A 22,967-nucleotide genomic window follows, 5' to 3' on the forward strand; every position below is an offset into this window, starting at 1 on the left:
ATGAATGGACGTCCATGTAGATAAACAGAAAACATTTATTTGAAACCCATTTAACAAAGCATTAGTCATTAGTCTGTTTGGTTCCATAACCAGATGAACAGTTACAGTCTTACTGTAAACAACTTTAACCACAAACAGTCAGAGGGTACGCCGGGACAAGGCCCAAGTACTGCTAGTGGCTCCGTACTGGCCGACCAGAATCTGGTTTTCGGACCTGATCTGTTTTCTCTCCTGGAAGGCTCTCCGATGGAGATTCCGACCAGGAGGGATCTACTCTCTCAGCCGGGCGGGAGATTCCTGCACCCACGCCCAGAGATGTGGAAACTATGGGCTTGGCCTCTGAGGGGGCCAGGCTCATAGAGGAGGGTCTCTCAGGCCGAGGTCGTTGAGACCATCCTTCACTCCAGAGCTCCGTCCACGAGGAAGCTGTACGCTTTGAAATGGAAACTTTTCTCAGCATGGTGCAGAGAACGCCAGTTGGACCCAGTTAACTGACCGGTCGGTACAGTGCTGGAGTTCCTGCAGGCAAGGTTCTCGGCAGGGTTGACCCCCTCCACAATAAAGGTGTACGTGGCGGCCTTGGGTGCCTTCCACGTCCCTTTGGGTGGAGTGTCTTTGGGAAGACACCCTCTTATTACACGTTTCCTCCGTGGTACCTTAAGGTTGAGGCCGGTTATGCACTCGAGGGTCCCGGCATGGGACTTGGCCATTGTCTTGCGGGGCTTGTCTGAGCCTCCGTTTGAACCCTTAGAGAAGGTTTCGGACAAGTTCCTCACCCTCAAAACTATTTTTCTTTTGGCCATCTCATCTCTCAAAAGAATAGGAGATATTCAGTCCCTGTCGGTTGGGCCCTCATGCCTAGAGTTTGCGCCTGGGATGGTAAAGGCTTTTCTGCATCCCAGGCCGGGTTACGTCCCCAAGGTTCCTATTTTTTTTTTTTTTTTTTTTTTTTTTTTTTTTTTTTTTTTTCAGCAAGGATGTATTTAAGTGATCAAAAGTCACAGTAAAGATATTCATAATGTTCAATATAATCAATATATTCAATTCATAATGTTACAAAATATTTTTTCTTTCAAATAAATGCTGTTAGAATTCATCAAATAATACAAAAAAATCATGCATCGTTCCAAATGTTAGAAAAATATTAAACATATAAAACATTTTTTTTTTTTTTTTTTTTTTTTTTTTTTTTATTGACATACAGACATACAAACCACAATAGTGCAGTAATTGACAATCGAGTAATTACATAGTTCTAGAAGTGAAATAAAAGTGTGTTAATGTATAAGGTGTGTGTGGGTGAGTGTAGGTGTGGGTGTGTATTCAAAAGCAAAATTACACATTTATTATTTATTATATTATCACTACCACTTATCATCATCATACCATCATCATCATCATCATTGTAATAATCAGTGTCCCTTTTTTTATTTTATTTTTTATTTTCCTATGTAATATTTATCATTGTCACCACTTTCAATGGGTCAATAAGTTTCACATAATATAATAATAATATAAGATAATCCTCCCCCCACATCTTTTCAGTCCCTATACTTTTTATTTTAATTTTTTATTTTATTTTTATGTTGTGTGTAGTGTCTAAGGTGCATTAAAAGAAGGGGGACATTGTGCGAGTGTCTCAACTTAGGACAGAGATGCTGTCCTAGAGAAACCATTTCTCGCCTGTCCTACCTGCCTTAGTGTTTATGAGGTTTTCCAATTTAAATATACATACAAACACACATTTCTCTTCTACATTGTGGTGCATTAAAAACACATGAAAAGATTAGGGGGAAAATTAGAAATAATCAATCGATTTTACTATAGTAGTAGTGGTGACAATGAAAACCAGGTTTGAAATTCCAAAACAGCAATAATAATAGTTGATGATAATGATGATGATGATGATGACGACAATGATGAAAGCAAAGACAACAATGGAAACAGCAACAATAATAAAAATAATAATAAATAATAGCAATCATAACAATAACAATAATGAAACAATGAAACAATATTGACAATAATTGGAATTATGCAGTAATGCCTGTGGATTGATTAAGAGATTGGAGGAGACGGAGTTACGGAGAGAGAGAGGATTCAGAGTTGTAAGAGGTCAGAAAGTGTTGGATGGCAGAGGTCGCTTTCAGATGAGGGATTATAGGGGAGAGATGTGTATTCCATTGTAATTAAGTCGGTGAGAAGATTTTTCCAGTGGTTAATGTGTATTTTGTTACGAGTTTTCCAGTTCATGAGGATAGTTTTCTTGGCAATGGTTAGGGCTATGAGGAGAGTTTTAAAGTTTATAGTTTTATCTGTAATTATTGTGAGGTCCCCAAGCAAGCAAAGAGAGGGCGATAGTGGGATGTGGCAGCCCACTATAGTGGATAATGACTGTGTGACCTCTTCCCAGAAGTGTTTGATTGGAGTGCAGTGCCAGGTTGCATGGATGTATGTATCTGTAGATTTCTGACTGCAATGTGTGCAAATTTCTGATGTGAAACCCATTTTAGCTAATCTATTGGCCGTGTAGTGTGTTCTGTGAAGTGTTTTGTATTGTATCAATTGAAGATTAGCATTTTTGGACATGAAATAGATGTTTTTACAGATTTGGGTCCAGAAGTTGGCATCAGGAGCTATTGAGAGATCGTTTTCCCATTTTATTGTTGGTAAGTATATGGTCTGAAATTGATTTGAAATGATTTTGTATATTTTGGAGAGAAGTTTCTTTGGAGATGAAATGTTAACCAAGTCTGATATTGCTGGTGGAAGTTCTAAATTTGTGGCTCGGATGTTTATTTTTGCCAGAACAGAAGATTTGAGTTGCAGGTATTTTAAAAATTCATTGCTCCTGATGCCAAACTCCTGGGCCAAATGCGGAAATGTTGTTAATGTGTTGGATTTGAAAATATGGTTAATATGAGTGATACCCTTTTCAGCCCATGTGTGAAAGTTCAGTATTTTTTTATTGCTAATGAAGTCACGGTTGTTCCACAATGGGGTGCGGATAGATGGAGCTAGTAAAGAATTTGTGATTTGGTGAAATTTCCACCAGGCTGTCAGAGTGGAGGCTATAGTTACAGCCTTAAAACATGTGTGTTGTTTGATTGTTTTTGTGAGGAATGGTATGTCAGCTATATTTAATTCTTTGCAGAGTGATTGTTCTATATCTAGCCATATAATATCGGATTGGGTGGGGTGGGTCCATTTGTATATGTATTGCAGTTGGTTAGCTATCGAGTAATAATAAAAATTTGGTGCTTCTAGTCCTCCTTGAGCCTTGTTTTTTTGTAGTGTGGTGAGTTTTATCCTTGGTGTTTTATTTTTCCAGTAAAAGCGAGTGATAATGGAGTCTAATGATTTAAACCAGGTGAGTGTGGGGTGGCTTGGAATCATTGAGAATAGATAGTTGATTTTTGGTAAAATTGTCATCTTAATTGCTGCTATTCTGCCAATTATGGAGATTGGAAGGTTGAGCCATCGAAGCAAGTCATCTTCTATTTTTTTTAGTAGTGGTGTGAAGTTAAGTGTTACCAACTCTGACAGTCTGGAGGAAATCTTGATGCCTAAGTAAGTGATGTGATCATGACATATAGGTATGGGTGATTGGTGGGGTGCCACATCCCATTTGGTTTTATGTAAAGGGAGGATGGATGATTTGTTCCAATTTATTGCGTAATCTGAGATTTTTGAAAAAGACTGGATTGTTTTAATTATTTCTTGTGAAGACACTAGAGGTTCTTGTATAAATAGTAGAATATCATCTGCATAAAGTGAGATTTTATGTGTTTGTTGTGGTGTTTCAATGCCTTTGATTGATGGGTTTTGGCGGATGGCTGCTGCTAGAGGTTCAATAAAAATGGTGAATAGAGATGGAGAGAGTGGACATCCTTGCCTCGTCCCCCTGTGCAGTGCAAAGCTTTGTGATGTTAGTCCATTGGTTGTGACTGTGGCAGACGGTGATGTGTATAAAATCTTGATCCAGTTAATAAATGACTCTCCAAAGCCAAATTTTTGTAGTGTGGTGAATAAAAATTTCCAGTTGACCCTATCAAAAGCTTTTTCTGCATCTAAGGTGGCAATGAGAGTATCTTTCTGTTGTACTGATGAGTAATGCATTAAATTGTATAATCTGCGAGTATTGTTGGATGCGTGTCTACCCTTTATAAAGCCGGTCTGATCAGGATGGATGATATGTGGTATTATTTTTTCAATTCTATAGGATAATGCTTTGCTGATAATTTTTATGTCAACATTTATAAGTGATATAGGACGGTAGTTAGATGTGAGGGTGTGGTCTTTGTTAGGTTTAGGGATGAGTGATATAAGCGCTGTGTTCATGTGGGATGGGAATTTAGCATTTTGTTTTATTTCTGTTATTGTTCTACTGAATAGTGGGAATAAGGTTGACCAAAAATGAATGTAGAACTCAGCAGGGAAGCCATCCGGTCCTGGTGCTTTATTATTTTGCATGTGATTGAGCGCAGAGTGGAGTTCTTTTTCAGTGATTGGTAATTCGAGAGAGTTCATTTGTTCCGGGTTGAGTTTTGGTAGAAGGGTGTTATCAAGGAATTGGTTTATGTCTTCTTGGTTTGGGTCCAGATCCGATGAGTATAATTGTGTGTAGTATTCTTCAAATATTTTGTTTATCTCAACTGGTGAGTTGGTTAGCTTCCCTGCTGAGTTTCTAATAGAGGTTATAGCTGTTTTTTCTTTATTTCTTTTGATTTGACTGGCTAGATATTTACCGGATTTGTTGCCATGGTGAAAAGTCTCATGACGAAGTCTGTGAATAAGAAACTGGTTTCTTTTGTTTATTATTTCATTAAGCAAATATTTATTTTCTCTTAATTCTTTATGGATGGTTTCTGATGGGTTGTTTGCATGTAAAATTTCTAATTTTTTAATTTTTTCTTCTAGTTGGACTTCTTTTTCTTTTTCCTTCTTTTTTTTATGGACTGAATATGATATAATTTTCCCCCGTAATACTACTTTCCATGTTTCCCAGAGAAGTGATGCTGATGACTTTGGAGAGTCATTTATTTCAAGGAAGGATGTCCACTCTTTCTTGAAGTAGCTGTCAAATTTTGGATCTTTCAAGAGTGATGTATTAAAACGCCATCTGGTGGGGTGCTTCTGTATTGCAGATGGGTTCCATGTGAGAGTTACCGGAGCATGGTCACTGATACTGATGGGATGAATTTTAGTTTCTACAATATTTGGTATGATTGAATTACTGATTAGAAATAGATCAATGCGGGAGTAAGTTTGGTGGACATTGGAATAAAAAGTATATTCTCTGGCGAGTGGGTGTTGTAGCCTCCAACCATCGCCAAGACCAAAATCACTCATGAACTGTTTTATTGTTTTGGAGGATTGCCAGGATTTTCCTGTATGTTTTGACCTGTCCAATGGTGGATTGATTACAGTGTTATAGTCTCCCCCTATAATTATTGGGCAGCTGGAAAGGTTTGAAAGAGAGGAAAAGAAATTTGAAAAGAAGGAGGGGTCATCAGAATTTGGTCCATAAATGTTGCCAATTGTGATTGGATTATTGTCGATTGAAATGTTAATAATGATAAAACGGCCTTCAGGATCTGAAATGGTTGTATGGTGGTTAAATTGTATTTTTTTGTTAATTAAGATGCATACTCCTCTTTGTTTTGAGTTATAGTAGGAGGAAAAACAGTGGTTAAAGTATGTAGTTTTTAAGCAGTTTTGTGTTGATTGTGAGAAGTGAGTTTCCTGTAATAAACATATATCAGCTTGCATATTTTTTAGGTAATTTAGGACTTTGTTTTTTTTTGCTTGTGAGGCAACTCCACGAATATTCCAAGTTAAAAAATTTAATTGCATGGCCCTATAGTGTGTACCTCATAATTATGCTGTGTGAGTATAAGTCTGTGTGTGTGTGTGTGTGTGTGTGTGTGTGTGTGTGTGTGTGTGTGGATCTACAATACCAAATGATATACAGAACAGCACAAACATAAAGCCTACGAGCCCACGGGGCCCCATTACTCCCCAAGCCTTCTGTCCTCCTCCTTTCATGACGTCAGACCAGGAAAGACTAAATCTGCTGTGCCCTGTTAGGGCGTTAGATATGTATGTCCACAGAGCTGCCTTGTGGAGAAAGACCGATCAATTGTTCGTCTGTTTCGGAGCCCCTAAGAAGGGGGCTCCGGTATCTAAGCAGAGAATGAGCAAGTGGGTGGTCAAGGCCATCTCACTTGCTTATGAGGCAGCCGGGCAGCCATCTCCACTGGCTGTCCGGGCGCACTCTACGAGGGGTATGGCTTCTTCTAAAGCACTTTTGTCGGGGGCTTCCCTCCATGATATTTGTAACGCGGCACGCTGGTCGTCTCCGCTGACTTTTGTCAGATTCTACGAGCTAGATCTGGCATCTACTGTTGGGGCGCAGGTACTCTCGTAATCGTGTGCGCTTCGGCTTCACACATACGAGACACTTGGTCCTATGGCAATGTGGGTATAAGCGTTCTCACAGCGTTTCGACGCAGCTCGAGTTCCCCGAAAGGGAACGTCTCGGTTACGTATGTAACCCTAGTTCCCTGAGGGAACGAGACGCTGCGTCGCTCTGCCATACTCCCGGCGTGTCCGTGATCACTTACTTCAGGCTTTATCAGAAGCTAGTTCCTGTTTGTGTTCACGGATGCTTTATAGCTTCCGGTCGATGACGTCATCACGCCGACGATCGATCGATTTTCCGATGGAATGGTTCTACAGGCGCTTCACGGCGCATTAACGCAGTGGCGTTCTCACAGAGACCTTTCTCTTGTTGACTTCCGCAGCATCTTAAAAATAGACAAAAAGGCATTCCGACAAATATATATTTTTAATAAATACAAAAGCGTTGTACATTTAAAAAAAATCAAATATTCATATGTAGCCACTTAATCTATGAATTGCACCTTGTAAGCATAATTGTCATTTCCACCACACCGTTGTCATTTCCACCCAAGAAGTTAATGTGGTGGAAATGACGGTGGTGGAAATGATAATTCTACAGTATTTTGTAAAAAAAATCCAAGCTAGTAATACAGATTAGCTATGAATTGGTAGCAAGCCTTGCATGCATGCAAAATACATCTATTTGTGTTAAAAAAATCAATTTATTTACAAAGTCATTTGATGTTACGCCATGTTTGGAAATGACATACAATAAAAATATTTTCATTTCAAGCAATATTTACCTTGAGTTTTCTTGTCCAAGTTGCTGAAGAAATTTTAAATCTCCTCCATGTCATACATGTGCTGTCATTGTTCATCTCCATAGAAACTACCCAAACAATCTTTCAAAAAAACTTTTTAAAGGCATATTACAGCGTTGTGGTGGAAATGACGGCAATACTGTGGGACAACTACATTTTGTATATAAAATCTCATTAATAGTTTTCTGACCTTAAAAACCTCAATTATGTTTTGATTCTTTAACTGATACTTTATTCAGTCATATATATATATATATATATATATATATATATATATATATATATATATATATATATATATATATATATATATATATATATATATATATAAAAAGATAAATCCTTTTTTTACACTTCTTTTTTATTATTGAAGATCAGAAGTCTGGGTGTGGGACAAGCACAAAACAGCAATGTTTGCATATATAATGATGTGTAAAAAGGTGAAAAAATCATTATAGACTACTGGTAAAAAGTTCCTAAAGTACTTTCATTGTAAATTTAACTATGAAAGTGAGAATTTTTAAAAATTAAATGGTTTTAATAAAATATGATCAAAGGACATGAAAGTGCCCGTAGTCTAAGAATTGCCCATCTGCTCCATTTCATGTTAGCAATAGTGTGCGACAAGGAGGAATTATGTCTCCTATTTCATTCAGTGTTTATATGGATGAATTATCAAACCAGATAAATAGGTTAAATACTGGTTGTCTTGTGGGCAATTCTATTGTTAATCATCTTATGTATGCGGACGACCTGGTCCTGCGCATATAGTGCTGGGATGCAGCAGCTGCTGAAGGTGTGCTCTCAGTATGGCATTGACTATGATATAAAGTATAACGCTAAGAAAAGTCACATAATGAGAGTTAGAAGTGATGAGGACAGGAAACTATTCCGATCAGATAGCCCTATTGACATGTGTAAGGAAGTTAAATATTTAGGTCATGTCATATCTGATGATTAGACAGATGACAAAGATCTGTATCGTCAGCGCTATAAAATTTATTCTCAAGCTAATATGCTTATTAGGAGGTTTTCAATGTGCTCTGATTCTGTGAAGTGCTCTCTGTTTAGATCATATATCACACCACTGTATACTGCTCAATTGTGGTCTAACTATAAGAAAAAGAGTATGCAGAGGCTAAAGGTAGCATACAATGATGCAATGAGGTTGCTGCTTTGTGTCCCTAGGTGGCATAGTGCTAGCCGTTTGTTTGTCTATTGGAGTGCCAACTTGGGAGGCACTGTTAAGACAATTGATGTTTAGTTTAATGTATCGCCTGGACAAGTCAGTGAACCATATAATTGAAGCCCTAATCAGTCCCTTGAAAAGTTGTTATAGATACACTTCCAGGTTAAGACGACATTGGTGCAATAGCCTGTATATTCTATTGCCTGTGTAGCTGGTATATCCTGTATATTTTATGTATAAGTTGTATCCTCTTTGTATTTTATTATACTGTTTGATGTGGTATATGGACCTGTGTCTGCAATAAAGTTTATATATAAATATAGGTGACTTGACTTATAGGCCTATTTATAATTATAAAGTATTTCTTTTCACTACTTTTTTCTTCTGTCTTCTCCCCTTATATGTCTGTTTGCCTTTAGTGTTTTGTGGTGTTGTAATTTATCAATATGTGCATTTTGGACAATTTCTGCATGTGTTTCTTGCAGTTTTCCCCCCCTCATATTTCGCCATGTTTAACCACACAGAACAGAAACTACAATGCTAAACTGAACTGGAATGACAAATACAAAAATCACACAAAAATAAATAGGCTAGGTAATATTGCACACATAGGTTATTTGTAAAACAGCACTTCAGAAGACTCACTGTCAAGAATTCAAGTACCTTTATTGGCGTAATCCATAAGATCCCAGTAATGTTTTCATATTTCTTAGTAATTTATATTTCCAGAAGGAGATGTAGGCTACCATCAGGGGGCGCTGCATGCATCAGTTTGATACTCTTCATCTGAAAACCGAAGGTTTTCTGTGGGTGATGTTGCTGAGCTTTGAAGGGATGCTTTTAGAGGGATGAATAGACACTTGAGATGTAACCAAATGACACCCGTGCTTTTCAATCTTCCTCAGAAGATTTTCTCTGCAGTTCTTGAAAAGACAATTAATTGTACAGTAGTATATGAAAATATTAATAAAACTATAATATACAATATTGTTGAAGCAGAAACGCTACTTGAGAGCGCATTATATATATATATATATATATATATATATATATATATATTGCTTTCTTTATCATTTCCAGAGCCATGTGACATTTAAGAGTCACTCTGATTCACTCTTATACTGTGTTAAATTCTGAATCTGTAATAGCAGATAGGTAATAGGTAAATTCTGCATTTTATGCACACCGAGCAGGTTAATCAATTTCTTCACTTTAGCAGCAGCGTTTTATGAGAGCTGATGAGTGTGACATTTCATTCGTTTTCCTTTCATTCAGATGATAATACAGCAATCAGTCGTTCATCACTTTACACATGCACGCACATGACTATTCATAAACAAAATGTTTTTTTTTTACACTGTACAAACTGTATTCTATCCCCTTAAACTAACCCTACCCATCACACAAAACTTTTTGTATTTTTCTTTTCAAAAAAATAAACAATAAAAAAACATCACTTACTGTGATTCCTTAAAAGGACTTACTATGTCCTGACAAGGATTTTGGATATTGCCTTCTTTGTGGGATATTTTGTCCTCATATGTAGGGTTTACCGGGACACGTGCACACAACTGGTTTGGCATCTTTGTGCGGACTCTCCATAGACATATTTGTTTTTTATACTGTACAAACTGTGTATTCTATACCCTTACAATTATCCTTCCCCTACACCTAAACACAATACTTTCTACATTAAAAACAAAACAAAAACAAGTTAAATAAAAATGATTTTGTATGATTTATAAGCTCATTTCAGAGTCCCCACAGAGACACAGGTCCCCATGAGTCAGTGTGCATTCAGGTTGATGTCCCGGATAGAAAACACACACACGCACACGCACGCACACCCACAAACAAACTTATGGGGACAATAAAAATGCAATGTTTTCTGTTGTAAAATAAATGCTTAATATGTATCCAAGCAGAAGTGCAACAGCCACAGTGTCTTACGTCGTCTCACAAAAAGGTGTAAAACTTCTGTTTATTATGCAAGGCCAGAAAACCCTGGTCTATTTAGTAGTACAAAGAAGAACTTACTCACACAAAAGCAATACTTTTCTATCAGACTATGCCTTGAAGTGTACTTTAAATGTTATTTCCACAGGTTAACAAATTCATGACTGATAGTAAAGATTTATATCAAATTTAAATGAAATAAGCCAGTCATAATAGTGACAGGAAAAGTCAATAACGTGACATGGATTACCTTATTGGGGGAAACAAATCCCAGTTATACAGTAACCCATTTATTATTATGGGAATAATTAAGTGTAACAAGAACATATGTAATATATTATATTGATGTATTGTAATATATTGATTTATTAATTATTTAGGAGACACCTAATTTATTGTACTGATGGCCACACTAACTATATCATATCATTCTAGTGTGCTGATGGCTTGACTATTTTCTTTAAATGCCCCTTCAGTGAAGATTTGTATGTGTGTTATTATACTCTCCAGGAAGAGTTGAATGCATCTCAGCTGATATTGGCCAGCCGCAGTGATGGAAAGATTAACAGACTGCACTTTCATCAAGCTATAATAGACAACTTGTTGAAGCGCCTCCAACATCCACAGTTGGTGGAGCTGTTAAACCACTAGATAAACAACATGGGCCACAGGCTCACACAGACTTACTGTAATTTACACAAGCACACTCTGTATAGTGACATTTCTCAGTGTAACAGCAGGCGAGCTGTGGATAAGTTCTGTGACTGGAAGCTTCAGGTGCAGCAACTTCCTGCAAAACACACAGGCTTTTAGGTACATTTTAAAGGTGCACTATGTAGTATTTTTGCAGTAAAATATCCAAAAACCACTAGGCCGGTGTTATATATTTTGTTCAGTTGAGTACCTACAATATCCCAAATGTTTTCAACTATTTGTAAATTGTGAGAAAATTGCTATTTTAACTAAGGACCGGGACGTTTCAGCATTGCATTTGAGGAAGTCGCCTGTCAATTGCATCATATCTGCGCTACCCTCGGTTTTGGGTTTTATTTGGCAGGAGCGCTTTACTCTTAGCAGTGTGAACAAGTGAACGCACGGAGTATCGTCATAATATAATTTTCAACACACTTAAATGTATCTAATATGATAAACGGAGCTGCATTACCTCATAATCATAACCGGAAGAGCGGATCAGTGCAGGCGCTCGCCGACTGTGTCCCGTCCCGTCATAATAAAAGTCCCGGTGTTTGCGAGCCGTGCGTTTGTATAACAATCGCTCAAGCGACCATTCTCAGCTCCACAACACTCGGTCCTGCTCTGCTTCACACTACAGTAACGTTAATAACCGCATGCATGAACGTGATTTCTGCCCGAGTCCTATTTTCCACCGGCTGTGAGGTGAAGACCACATGTCCCAAGATACTTCGCTCTAACTTTGCATCATCAAACTACGCATTTGTTTTGAATAGGCGCCCTCCAGTGGACGGAAAGTTGCATGGTGCACTTTTAATGTTAAATATTTGTTACCGGTGTGCTGTCTCTCTGTTTATGTAGCAACGAAGTGGCATTTGCATCAGTGGAAATGCATCAATGCATGTCATTTAGATTTAAATGTTAGTTACCCTTTACCTTATTATTTGACAGTTATGTGGATGTTATATATGTGAACTGGAAAGGTAATTACTTTTAAAGACGGGTTTTCAAAGTGTGGGGTGTGAGTGCTTGTCAAGGGAGGCTGGGCAAACACATGGGCTATATGACCATGCTGATTGATAGAGATTTTTGCTATATAGTTTATCTGAATGTAAATATATCTGTGTAGTACAGGACTGCTTAAACATGATTAGAGCAGCAAAGAAACCTGGATGAGCTAGAAGAAAGAACTGAATTCAGTACTGATATGCAGCTTTCTGTGATGCAAAGTGAATTTAGTTCTCTTTCACAGCTTATTGCGCTTGGTCAAATAGACTCATTTGTGTGTCAAAATGCCTGCCTTGGTGAGTATTCACGTAAACACTATCAGTTATGGCTAAAGTTAAAGTAAACCGTTAATTTGGGCAAAATTATCATTATATTGAACTCATGCATAAGGACACACTAAGCTGGCACTGTTGGGCCGTTTTTGAGCGCCAGCCAGTGCTCTGCACCGTTGGCTCTAATCGTATGCCATCAAGGTTTTTATGGCCGATTCAACATAGAATCGGCATTCCAGAATCAGCGGCGGGTCGTTGGTGAGAGAAAACTCTGACTGGCTGTTGGAGAACGAGTCATTACAGGAGAATAAGAGCAAAAGTGATGAAAGCAAACGAAACTGAACAGACAGAAGGCTGTTATAATTTTACACCATCTTATCTGAGCAACAATGCACAGATATATTTACTCAAAACTCTTAAAGGGTTAGTTCACCCAAAAATGAAAATTATGTCATTAATTACTTACCCTAATGTTGTTCGACATCCGTAAGACCTCCGTTCATCTTCGGAACACAAATTAAGATTTTGTTGAACTCCAATGGCTCAGACAGGCCTTCTTTGACACCAATGTCATTTCCTCTCTCTAGACCCATAAAAGGCACTAAAGACAACGTTACAAAGCCCATCTCACCACAGTGGCTCTACAATAATTTTATGAAGCGACGAGAATAGTTTTTGTGCAACAAAAAAAAACCTAAATAACGACTTATATAGTGATGACAAGTTTCGAAACGTTATGAATCAGCGCATTGATTTGTGATTCGTGTGACAAACTGATGAAATCACATGACATTGGCAATCCGAATCCTGAATCGACACGCTGAATCATAACCGTTTGAATCTTTGTTTTGAAATCGGCCCATCGCTATACAAGTCCTTCTTTTTTTTTTTGAATAGCACAAAATCTATTCTCATCACTTCATAAAATTATTGTAGAACCCCTTTAGTGAGATGGGTTTTGTAACGACGTCTTTAGTACCTTTTATAGGTCTTGAGAGAGGAAATTACATTAGTGTCATGGCAGGGTGATACGATACCATGGCATGGCATTATAAATATATATTTTTTATATATTTCAATAATTTTATATATATCCTAATTAAATTCATAATCAAAACCTTAATCAATATTTATCTTCCTATATTATTATAATGATTCTTTCCAGTTATGATTTTGTTTAATGTTTCTTGTTTTCTAAAGTGTCTTTCATTTATTATATTTTATTCCTTTCATATTTCCTTTTACTGAAACACTAAAGAGTCAATATGAATATTGCCTGAACTATTGTGTGTACCTCTCACTGAAAGAAAGCAAATGTTATCAGTATGTTTTGGTTAGAACTGGAGCTTAATCAGCTCCAACCTTGGAGAGACTGTGTATCTGTGTATGTCCGCAATATTCTATGTTACAGATCAGTGTTGAGAATGGTGTACAAAGGGCACCCTAAGAGATGGGTTGTTTTGGGCAAGCTGGCGCCTGCTCCAGACCTGGAAGGTCACTACGGGCCTAATTCTGGGGTAAAAGCGTCAACATGTGACACATCTATGAAAACGTACATCAGATTAACTGACATGAGTGGAAATTTACCATGACTGTGCATTGTCTCTGAGCCAATCAGAACCATCCACATTGCAGTAATGACATGGATAGACCTTGAAAACGGTATAACTGTTGGGACAATTGTATGTACGTTAGGGCGAGGCAACGAGACGGTGAGAGAGGGAGCGAGGCCTACAAACACCTTGTGAGACTTGAAGCTGGCTTCTCCTTTTGAAGCTACAAACTATTCTTAAGTACATTTTTCCTTTAATGAATTACTATCCTGACTCTTGGTATTCATTTCTTCACTACTGGTCCTGGGTCATAAGCTGTTAACCCCTAACAATACCTCTCTCGTCTCAGTGCATGCACTTAATCGTTCTGATGTGCGGTGACATTCTGATAGCATTTAGCTTAGCCCACTAAGCCCAGTGTATTCATTAGGTACCGAGATCCAGTTAACCCTTAAATGCATGACTGTTTCGTCAAACATTCTTACATATTCGGGTCGTTAGCGACCCGGATCTATATTTAACATGAATGGACCTCTGCCTGTCGTGATAAAATATAAAACTCCTGATGTTAGAGTAACACTTACAGAAGAATAAAATAAAGCATATTTCGTTACCTTTTGAAGCTTGGAAGGGTTTAGTTTGAGCAGATGTTTAATACCATCCTCATCTGTCCTCGTCAGAGTTCGTTTACCAGTCCATTCAGCATCTGCCTCATATTCGCGATCTCCAGCATATTCTCCAAACTCATTTTCAACGTCTTCAAAATCAATATTTTGAGCATTGACAGCTTCTTGACCACATCCATCATCAAAAGTCAGTGACACTAATATTTGATAATGTTTAGTTCTTCCTCTCTGCTGTAAATCACTGAGCCATTTCAAGTTTTGCAGATTATAATTATTATTGTTTCGTTTTCTGTCAGAGGTAACTGAGTGAACCGTCACTTCATCATTGCGTATCAGACATTGCCACCTTGTGGCATAAAGGTGAATTGCACTATTTCGTCATTATAGATTAATTTATTATTGTGCAAAAAAAATCTACGTACACACCTCGGGTCGTTAGCGACCCTATACAGTTTTGACAAAAAACTAGTGAAAAAACAGGCATTCAATTATAATTCTATTTTTTTTCTTGTTATATTGTTTAAAATGGATTGATTGAGGAATACTAAGAAGGTTGATGTCTAACTTTAAAAAATGAATGAGAAGCAGGGTAGTGAATGACGTCTTGGGTCGTTATGCGTTTAAGAGTTAAAAGCGACCAAACACCTCCACGTTTCCCCTACTTAAATACAGTTACACAAATAGCTGAACAACCAAGTATGGTGACACAAAATAAAACGTTCCGCTTTTCTAAGTGGGTTAAAAAGGATAGCTGTATGGTGGAATAGCACTTTTGAGAGTACTTCGACATGGCGCAGTAAAAAGTCCTGGCTGAAAAATCCTCCCTCACATCTCCCCCTCCCTCTCTCATTTCCATCAATAGGGGGGAGGGGGAGTTGTGCGGGTGGATTTTTCAGGCTTGACTTTTTATTGCGCCGAGTTGAAGAACTCTCAAAAGTGCTATTCGGCCATGCATTATAGTTATCCTTTTAAACCCACTTAGAAAAGCGCCACGTTTTATTTTGTGTCACCATACTTGGTCGTTCAGCTATGATATGATAGATATGACCAACGCATTCCTAAAAAGTCTGCAGAGAGCGTGCCAATTAAACTCCCCCTTGTAAATGCTGCATCTAATCTAATCTATACTCTAATCTTTCGAAAATATATTTACCTAGTATGACTTAATACCTGCAATGTTGCCAGAATTATAATCATACATTGTTCGTCAGCCAGAGGAAAACTGGCACCCCGACTGAGCCTGGTTTCTGGCCCTAAAGGAGTTTTGGTTCCTTGCCACTGTTGCCTTTGGCTTTTGGCTTGCTCTATTGGGGACAACTAAATTGCAGCTATATTACTGATCTGCCTGCATTGACACTATATGATAATTGACATTGGCTGGATAACATCACCATTTTCACCAATGCGGCTGTAGCCTAGCCTAGAAAACTAGACGCACCCTAGCGGCAGCAAATTTAATTTGCCCGCAAGTGTCGTCTAGGCACTCTCAATACCATTCTGAGCTGTGTTCCTCAAAATCTGGACGGCCCAATCACATCATGTATAGAGTCGGCGGGCGGGGCCATAATGACAACGGCTGAGTTGCGTTTGCGTGCTTCTAGTTAACACAGAAACTGGCGAACGGCGGTCTTTCGAATCAGCTCTGACCGCGACTCTGGAAGACTTGGAGTTAAGCTTTTCTCTGAGAAAAGAACAAAGAGCGGGAAGATGTTTTTGTAGTTTAGCCGACCGGATACGGCGAATGTTTAATCAGTCAGCGAGCTCTGCTTCACCTTCGTTGCTCTGGTTGGTGTAGCGCTATCCTATCCCGTGCAGAGGGAGTTTGAAAGACAACCGTTTATCCCGCCCCTCGGATTGAGCCCCGTCTATGGTGAGTTTCCAGACCAAACATCTTGATGTGGGTCTGGCTTGTCAGGCTAGCTGTAGCCTACAGCTGAATTAAATTCTGTTGCATTATCTTCCTGTTAACACTGAGAAGCTGCTTTAAAACAATTGGACTTGTAAACAGCGCTATATAAATAAAAGGTGATTTGATATTGTTTGTAGAATTTTGAGGAAAATAAGGAGTTTAATCAATTTTGGAATAAGGCTGTAAACATAACAAAAATGTGGAAAAAGTGAAGCACTGTGACAAGAACTTCTATTCAGCATAAACAAACAGCAGAACAAACAGCACACTGGAGGGTTTACCAGCTAGCTCTTGTGTTTCATCAAGTATTCATGCCTCATGAATCCAGACATTAACCTTTAAAGCAGGATGGACACAACAATCTTTTACGCCTGTCAGATTGATAAGTGCTTTCGCCCACTATACTCACATACTCACTCCAAAAGGTCAAGAGGCTCATTTACAAAAATTGTCTGACAACACCCATAACAAAATAACATTCAAGATTTTATGTCTGTTCTAAAAATAATAAATTACTTGAGTGTACAAACTGTATGAGAAACAAAAGCAAAAAGTCTGTGGAAACCCTTTAGGAGCAATTTCTATATAACAAAACAGTCATAGCACTGCTTTTAGTCCAGACTGATTTAAACTCAAATTAAATCATCACAATTTCATGTAAACACAACATACACAAACTTATTTTTTACTCACCTGTGTCACTCGTTGATAATAGCTTTTACAGAGTGTGAAGTAAATCAGCGGGTGAAAAAGGTTTGCACATCCATGAAGAACTTTTGCAAATGGTCCCAACCCATCTTTATCACGACAGTCTTGTTTATGAAAGAACAGCACACTAATTCTCAGAAACAAAATATGATAATGCATTATGCTAATGTAGCATAACATTAAGGGTGCACAGTAAAGAAGCAGCTCTCCAGCAAAGTTCTTGTTCAGTTCCTTTTCTTATTTTGCATAATGAGCTTTATAGTGTGGACAATGATGTGAAACAGCTTAACTCCGCAACAGCAGCACAGAGGAACCATGGGAGATAAACTGGCTGAGAAACGAACACAAAGCGGATGTTCTGAACGATCTGAGTTTTAAATAAAAACAACAGAATTAGCTCAGTTGTAACTTGTCTGACACAGTATCTGAAAAGTTCTTACATCTTTTTATGTATATTTTCTGTTGATATGCTAATGAGTTATGCTCTTTTATGTCCATCCATAATCTTTGATCATAAAAACTTAAATCATTTTAATTCATTTCAGATTACTGGTTTTCACCCAAGGAGTTTCTGAAAATTGCATCATTCCTTGTATAAGATGGAATGGATGTCTAAATCATACACACATCTGACATAAAAGCAAGAAAAAAGGAAATTGTGTTATCATTTCAAGTATGCATGTCAATGTTTTTATTATAAATAATTTCAAATGCCACTGAATTTTTCCTGCCAGCAAATGGAAAAATGATGAAAGCCACAAAGCAAAAACAAAATGTAAGTTGTTCATTGCAGCACACAAGAAATAAGAACAAAGACATAGATGTCACATGGTAACCAGTACCGTAATATCATAGAGCAACTTTCGGTAGAAAACAACATCATTAAACAGTTCACTCAAAAATACTGAATTAAGGTATAATATTTCTCCTTGTATAAATCAGAGAACTCGATTTGTCTTGCTCTTTCCCCAGTGAGGAAATTTAAAGCACATAGGTGGCACATTCTGTACATTATTATTATTGTATTGTTTACTATTATTATAACCACTGCACTGTGAACTAGCTTGTTACTCTTTAAATGACATACAGAGACCTTTTTCCTTAGTCTTTAGGGCCTCATTAAACATGTGGCAGAGCATGCTCCATAGGATATGAGCCGATCAAAAGATGGAAAACAAATGACCGCATAAGACTCTCTTTTTTAGACTTGTGCAATAAATATCCATTGGAAGATGATGCAACATATTAGATGGCAAAGACGAACCTTTGAAAGTTGCACTAAAGGAGTTGGATTGTACTGATTTGATTCACCCAGAACCACTACAAATATTCACTCATACAGTGAATGCAGATCTGAGGTAAACTCCAGTGATTGCTGGGGACTGGTTGGGACATCAGGAGGAAGTCTTGTTATAACCAACGCCTAAATGTTTGGACAGCCACAACTGTGCCAACTGCAGTGTGGATGCGTAAGTACTTGCTTTGGATCCGGTGCACATTTTGTATTGCTTGGGCTCTAAATGCGTATCACAGAAGACAGTATGAAAAATATGTACAATACCTGCTTCTTGAGAGCGAAACACTGTCAAGCCAGAATTGATGACTTTAGTGAACAAATCAACATCCTCTAAACCCCAGCCTTGTATTGAGGTGTCAAACCCCCCAGCTCTAAGCAAGTCACTTTTGAATATGCAGGTGACACCAAATCCATAATCTCGCCAGAATCCACTCTTCTTAGTGAAGACAAAGTTGCTGTCTTCAGGAGGGTCCCCAGCATAGACAATTTTGGGATCATACTGACTGAAGACGACAGGGAAATACACCTGACTTCCTTCAATGGTGTTGTCTCGACACCTCTGGAGGGTTTCAGTGTTGAAGACAAGGTCCACATCACAGAAAAACAGCAACGAGTTGTTCCTCAGCTGAGAAGAGCCCATCTCAAGGGCCAGGCCTCGAGAAAAGTCTCCCGTCATAGGTATAATAGACAGGTCTGCTTTTGGATATCGGTTGTGATATACTTTTATCAGCTCTAGGTGTCTCTCCTTATCCTGGTTTGTATCATTGTCAACCAGGATTATGGTTAGTTTCACGTTCTGGTTAGGGATCAGACAGATTCTCTCAAAGTTTTCCATGTAACGTACAAAGATTTCATAGCGACCGGTGAGTGGTACGAGGAAGTGGACTTTTGTCTGACTCTGGACTTTTGTGGACTCTGAGACCTGGAAGGAAGAGAAGATCTTGAGCGAGCTGGAAAGGAACGAGAGCGAATGAGAGTCACCGTTGATAGTGTTTTCTAGTTGGGCAACATCCAGTTCTTCTGCCTCACTGAAGAAAGGTTGGCTAAAGGACTGCTGAAGGTAAGCGTGTCTCCGTACTGGCACTGTCACTTTCCTGCCTTTGTGCTTCTTGTAGAGCAGCAGAAGGTCCAAGATGTATTCGGCACCGTGAAGTGGATCCACCCTTCTATATCCATATTGGATCTCTTTGAAGTCTATGACACGGCCTCGAGTTTTAGAGTTCTTATTGATCATTTCCATCACTTGAAGCACAGTGTCTTCGAGTGCTGAGCGAACCAGGTTTCCAAGGCCCTGACGGGGCATCAGCTTCTTACCGGTGGAGTATATGTGCCTACCGGTCACAAACTCCCACTCAATGACATCGTCCCGCTCTGTGGGCCGGTAGCGTGTGTATGAAGGTGGTGCCCCCAGTAGCTGGTCCTCCCACTGCACTGCAGCATTGCTGAGGCGGCTCATGGTGACAACTTCACGGTGCATCTGAATAGTGCGGTACCGCAGCTGAGAGATTTTACGACCGAGCAAGTAGCTGTGTAGCCGGTACTGATAAGCTGGACGCTTGTTGGGGTGCAACGTGATAGCATTGTGGATCTTGCTACTGTGAAGGTCCTGGATGAAACCTTTCTTGTTGTGTTCATAGTTCTCATAGAACAACTGCTGCATCTGCAGAGAGAAAGAAGAAGAAAACAACAACAGTCAACTTGAGTATTTTACTGACTTTTAGTGACACCCAAACCCTTACAGTTGTTTATCATAAAAAGCGTGAATCCGTCCGTACAACAGCTTTCACTAGATCCTCAAATCCAGCCTTGGAGGGCTACCTTTTTCGCAGACCCTTACAAAGAATAAGTATACTTTAAGTTAATGTTATTAAGTATACTTAAGTAAAGTTCAAGTATATTACACTACTTTATGTAGTAAGGATACTAAAATCAATGTACTAGAAGTATAGTATAGTATTGTGTTGTGTTTCAATACTACTAGGGACTAAATTGGCCCAAGTAGTAAACTTTTATTACACAACTATGTTTTTCAATTGTATTACAACTATACTACAGGTGAACTTATACTACTGCTAGTCAGATAATATGTTCCCATCTAGTGAAGTACTATTCAATACTTGACATATACCTTCAACTGTACTTAAAGTAGATTTAAAGTATATTCCTATTTACACCCCCATACACAATTAATTAGATATTGTGATATTTAAAATGAGGAACATATGTTTTCTTTATACATCATTATTTTCAAACAAATTAGAAATAGATTACAAAGAGTTTAAAACTGTACTGTTGATTTGACTACATGAGCATGTTTACACTTTTATTTGAAACAACTTTGATTTGTTAAAAAAGTTTGAAATATCCAATAAATGTCGTTCCACTTCATGATTGTGTCCCACTTGTTGTTGATTCTTCACAAAAAATTACAGTTTCATATCATTATGCTTGAAGCCTGAAATGTGGCAAAAGGTCGCAAAGTTCAAGGGGGCCGAATACTTTCGCAAGGCACTGTATATCTGCACACTGAATTAATCATATATTAAACATGTTCAGCATTCTGTAACAAATATTATCTATATTTGTTAAATATTTTCTAGACTATTTTAAGTTGTAAAGGGAGCAGGGAGCTATATTAAAATGAAGCACATGGATTCGGCAGGCATGTCATGACACTAATCGGTCAGTCTGTCTCTGAGCCCTCCCCACCTCAACAGTACCCCACAGTTTTCCAGTGTTAATCTCATAGAATGTAAAAAAAAAAAAAAAAAGGAAGACGCGATTTCATCCGTTTCCGCTGACCAGAGTTGAAGCTTTCATATGCCCCGCACAGCGCTGACATTTTGGGACTGCAGTCTGCGCAGTAGTGATTTCAGGACCGGAGTGTAGGACATAGAGCAGGAAGTACAGCCGCGATATCAAAAGCCCGCCCACACTCTCACAGATGCAGAACAATTAATTATGTTGGTGTGAAATAAACAGTTATGGAAATGTAGAAATTAAAGCTAAAGCTCCAATCTGCTCCCAAAAATCCTGAAAAAAGTATGTTAGTGCCTCAGTGAAAACTTCACTCAGAGAAGACATCGATCTCAGCTGTCAATCATGACGTCACACCCCCCGGTTTTATAGCATCAAATAACTAACTAAAATTAAACGTATTTAAAAAAACGAACACTTGAAATGAAATCATTGTGATGATAACCGTCTACAATGACATGAAGTGTCACTACAATGAAGTGTAATGTGATTGTTTCGTTTGCCTCGCGTCCATTAGAAAACACAGAGGAGAGGATATACTGGGACCGGTCACCTGGGGGCGATCGAGGCGTGGACGCTTCAGTTTCTGAGAGGAGTGCTGCAGGCTTGGTTAATATGTGGTGAAAAATGGAACTGCAGCGTGTTCTAATTGAGAGTCATTGGGGCTGATTTCAGACTGCCGTGCTTATTTTCATGTTACCTTACATAAACCTACCTCCAGACTAGGGAAGCTCATTTCGGTTAATTTTCCCGACCAACAACCGCTGCTCATTAATCGATTATTAACCATTAACTGATAATAATTATAATATTATAATATTTAATTGGCATTAAATAAAAATACAATTGACGAATATCTGTGACATGTTAAAAATACTTTTTTTATTTTACTGTGGAAACAGCAGCATAAAGCATGCTATATAGCACCTTAACCCCCCCAAAGAACCACTGAAGAAGAATAAAAAATTTGTGTGTGTTGTAATATTCTAAAACAATATTCAGACGCAATAAATAACATTAAGGCAATTCTAATGGCATTCTATGCATTTGTCTTGTGTAATAAAGTCTATCAATCATCATTGGAGTGCCAGAAAGAGCATCAAGAAATAATTGGAAAAAACAATTATGTTCAGTAGAATTCTAGGGTGTCCACATATTTATGTCCATACTGTGCATCTCAAACTTAATGCTTGCTCCCACTAGGTCAGCTTTGTGTTTAAGATTATTATAAGACAGCGGTTTATCCTTGCATAGGTTATATATGGAGCCTAGAGCAGAAGAGCTCCCTGTGCTTTTCTGCCCTGCCATCTCTCACTTCTACTGCTCATGTCTGATCTCACCTAAGGCTCTATGTGAGTCAGAACCACCACTGGTATGAGATATGTACTGGAAAGCAGGAAATGACTGTGTTCTAGCCAAGTTCAGCGAATGGAAATTTTGACTAGCCCCATTTAGCCTAATTTGAAATATTATCGGCTAGACAAAGAGACCATGTTAACTCCGGATATTACTTGAAAGGGTGAGGCCTAAAATAGAGGCTATCAAAACGGAGCACAGCTGTGCAAACCGAACATCTGTAAGGCATCTGTGCCAGATAAAAAAAAATTCAGTTCTGCAGCATTGATGCTCTCATCTTCACACACGCAAACCTGCAAGAGATCCCTCCAAGAGTGCTATATTTTGTATTTGAGAGATCTGTTAACACGCATATAGATGCAGCAAGGGCAGTAAGCAGTTTTCTCCACACCTGTCTGCTACATTAGTTGCCCTTCG

At 38.4% G+C, this 22,967-nt stretch overlaps 1 protein-coding gene across 1 annotated transcript in view; it reads right to left on the reverse strand.

Annotated features, from left to right (window-relative positions):
• Nucleotides 1-17,823: 17,823 nt before the first annotated feature.
• Nucleotides 17,824-22,967, reverse strand: part of chsy3 (chondroitin sulfate synthase 3) — a 77,821-nt gene continuing 72,677 nt past the window's right edge. Inside the window, exon 3 of the mRNA XM_067433446.1 lies at nucleotides 17,824-20,097. Within this exon, the coding sequence (XP_067289547.1) occupies nucleotides 18,535-20,097 (1,563 nt within the window). The 3' untranslated portion in view covers nucleotides 17,824-18,534. The remainder of the gene's footprint in view (nucleotides 20,098-22,967) is intronic.

The sequence above is a fragment of the Pseudorasbora parva genome, chromosome 23, assembly GCF_024679245.1.
Source record: "Pseudorasbora parva isolate DD20220531a chromosome 23, ASM2467924v1, whole genome shotgun sequence".
NCBI classification, from domain to species: Eukaryota; Metazoa; Chordata; class Actinopteri; order Cypriniformes; family Gobionidae; genus Pseudorasbora; species Pseudorasbora parva.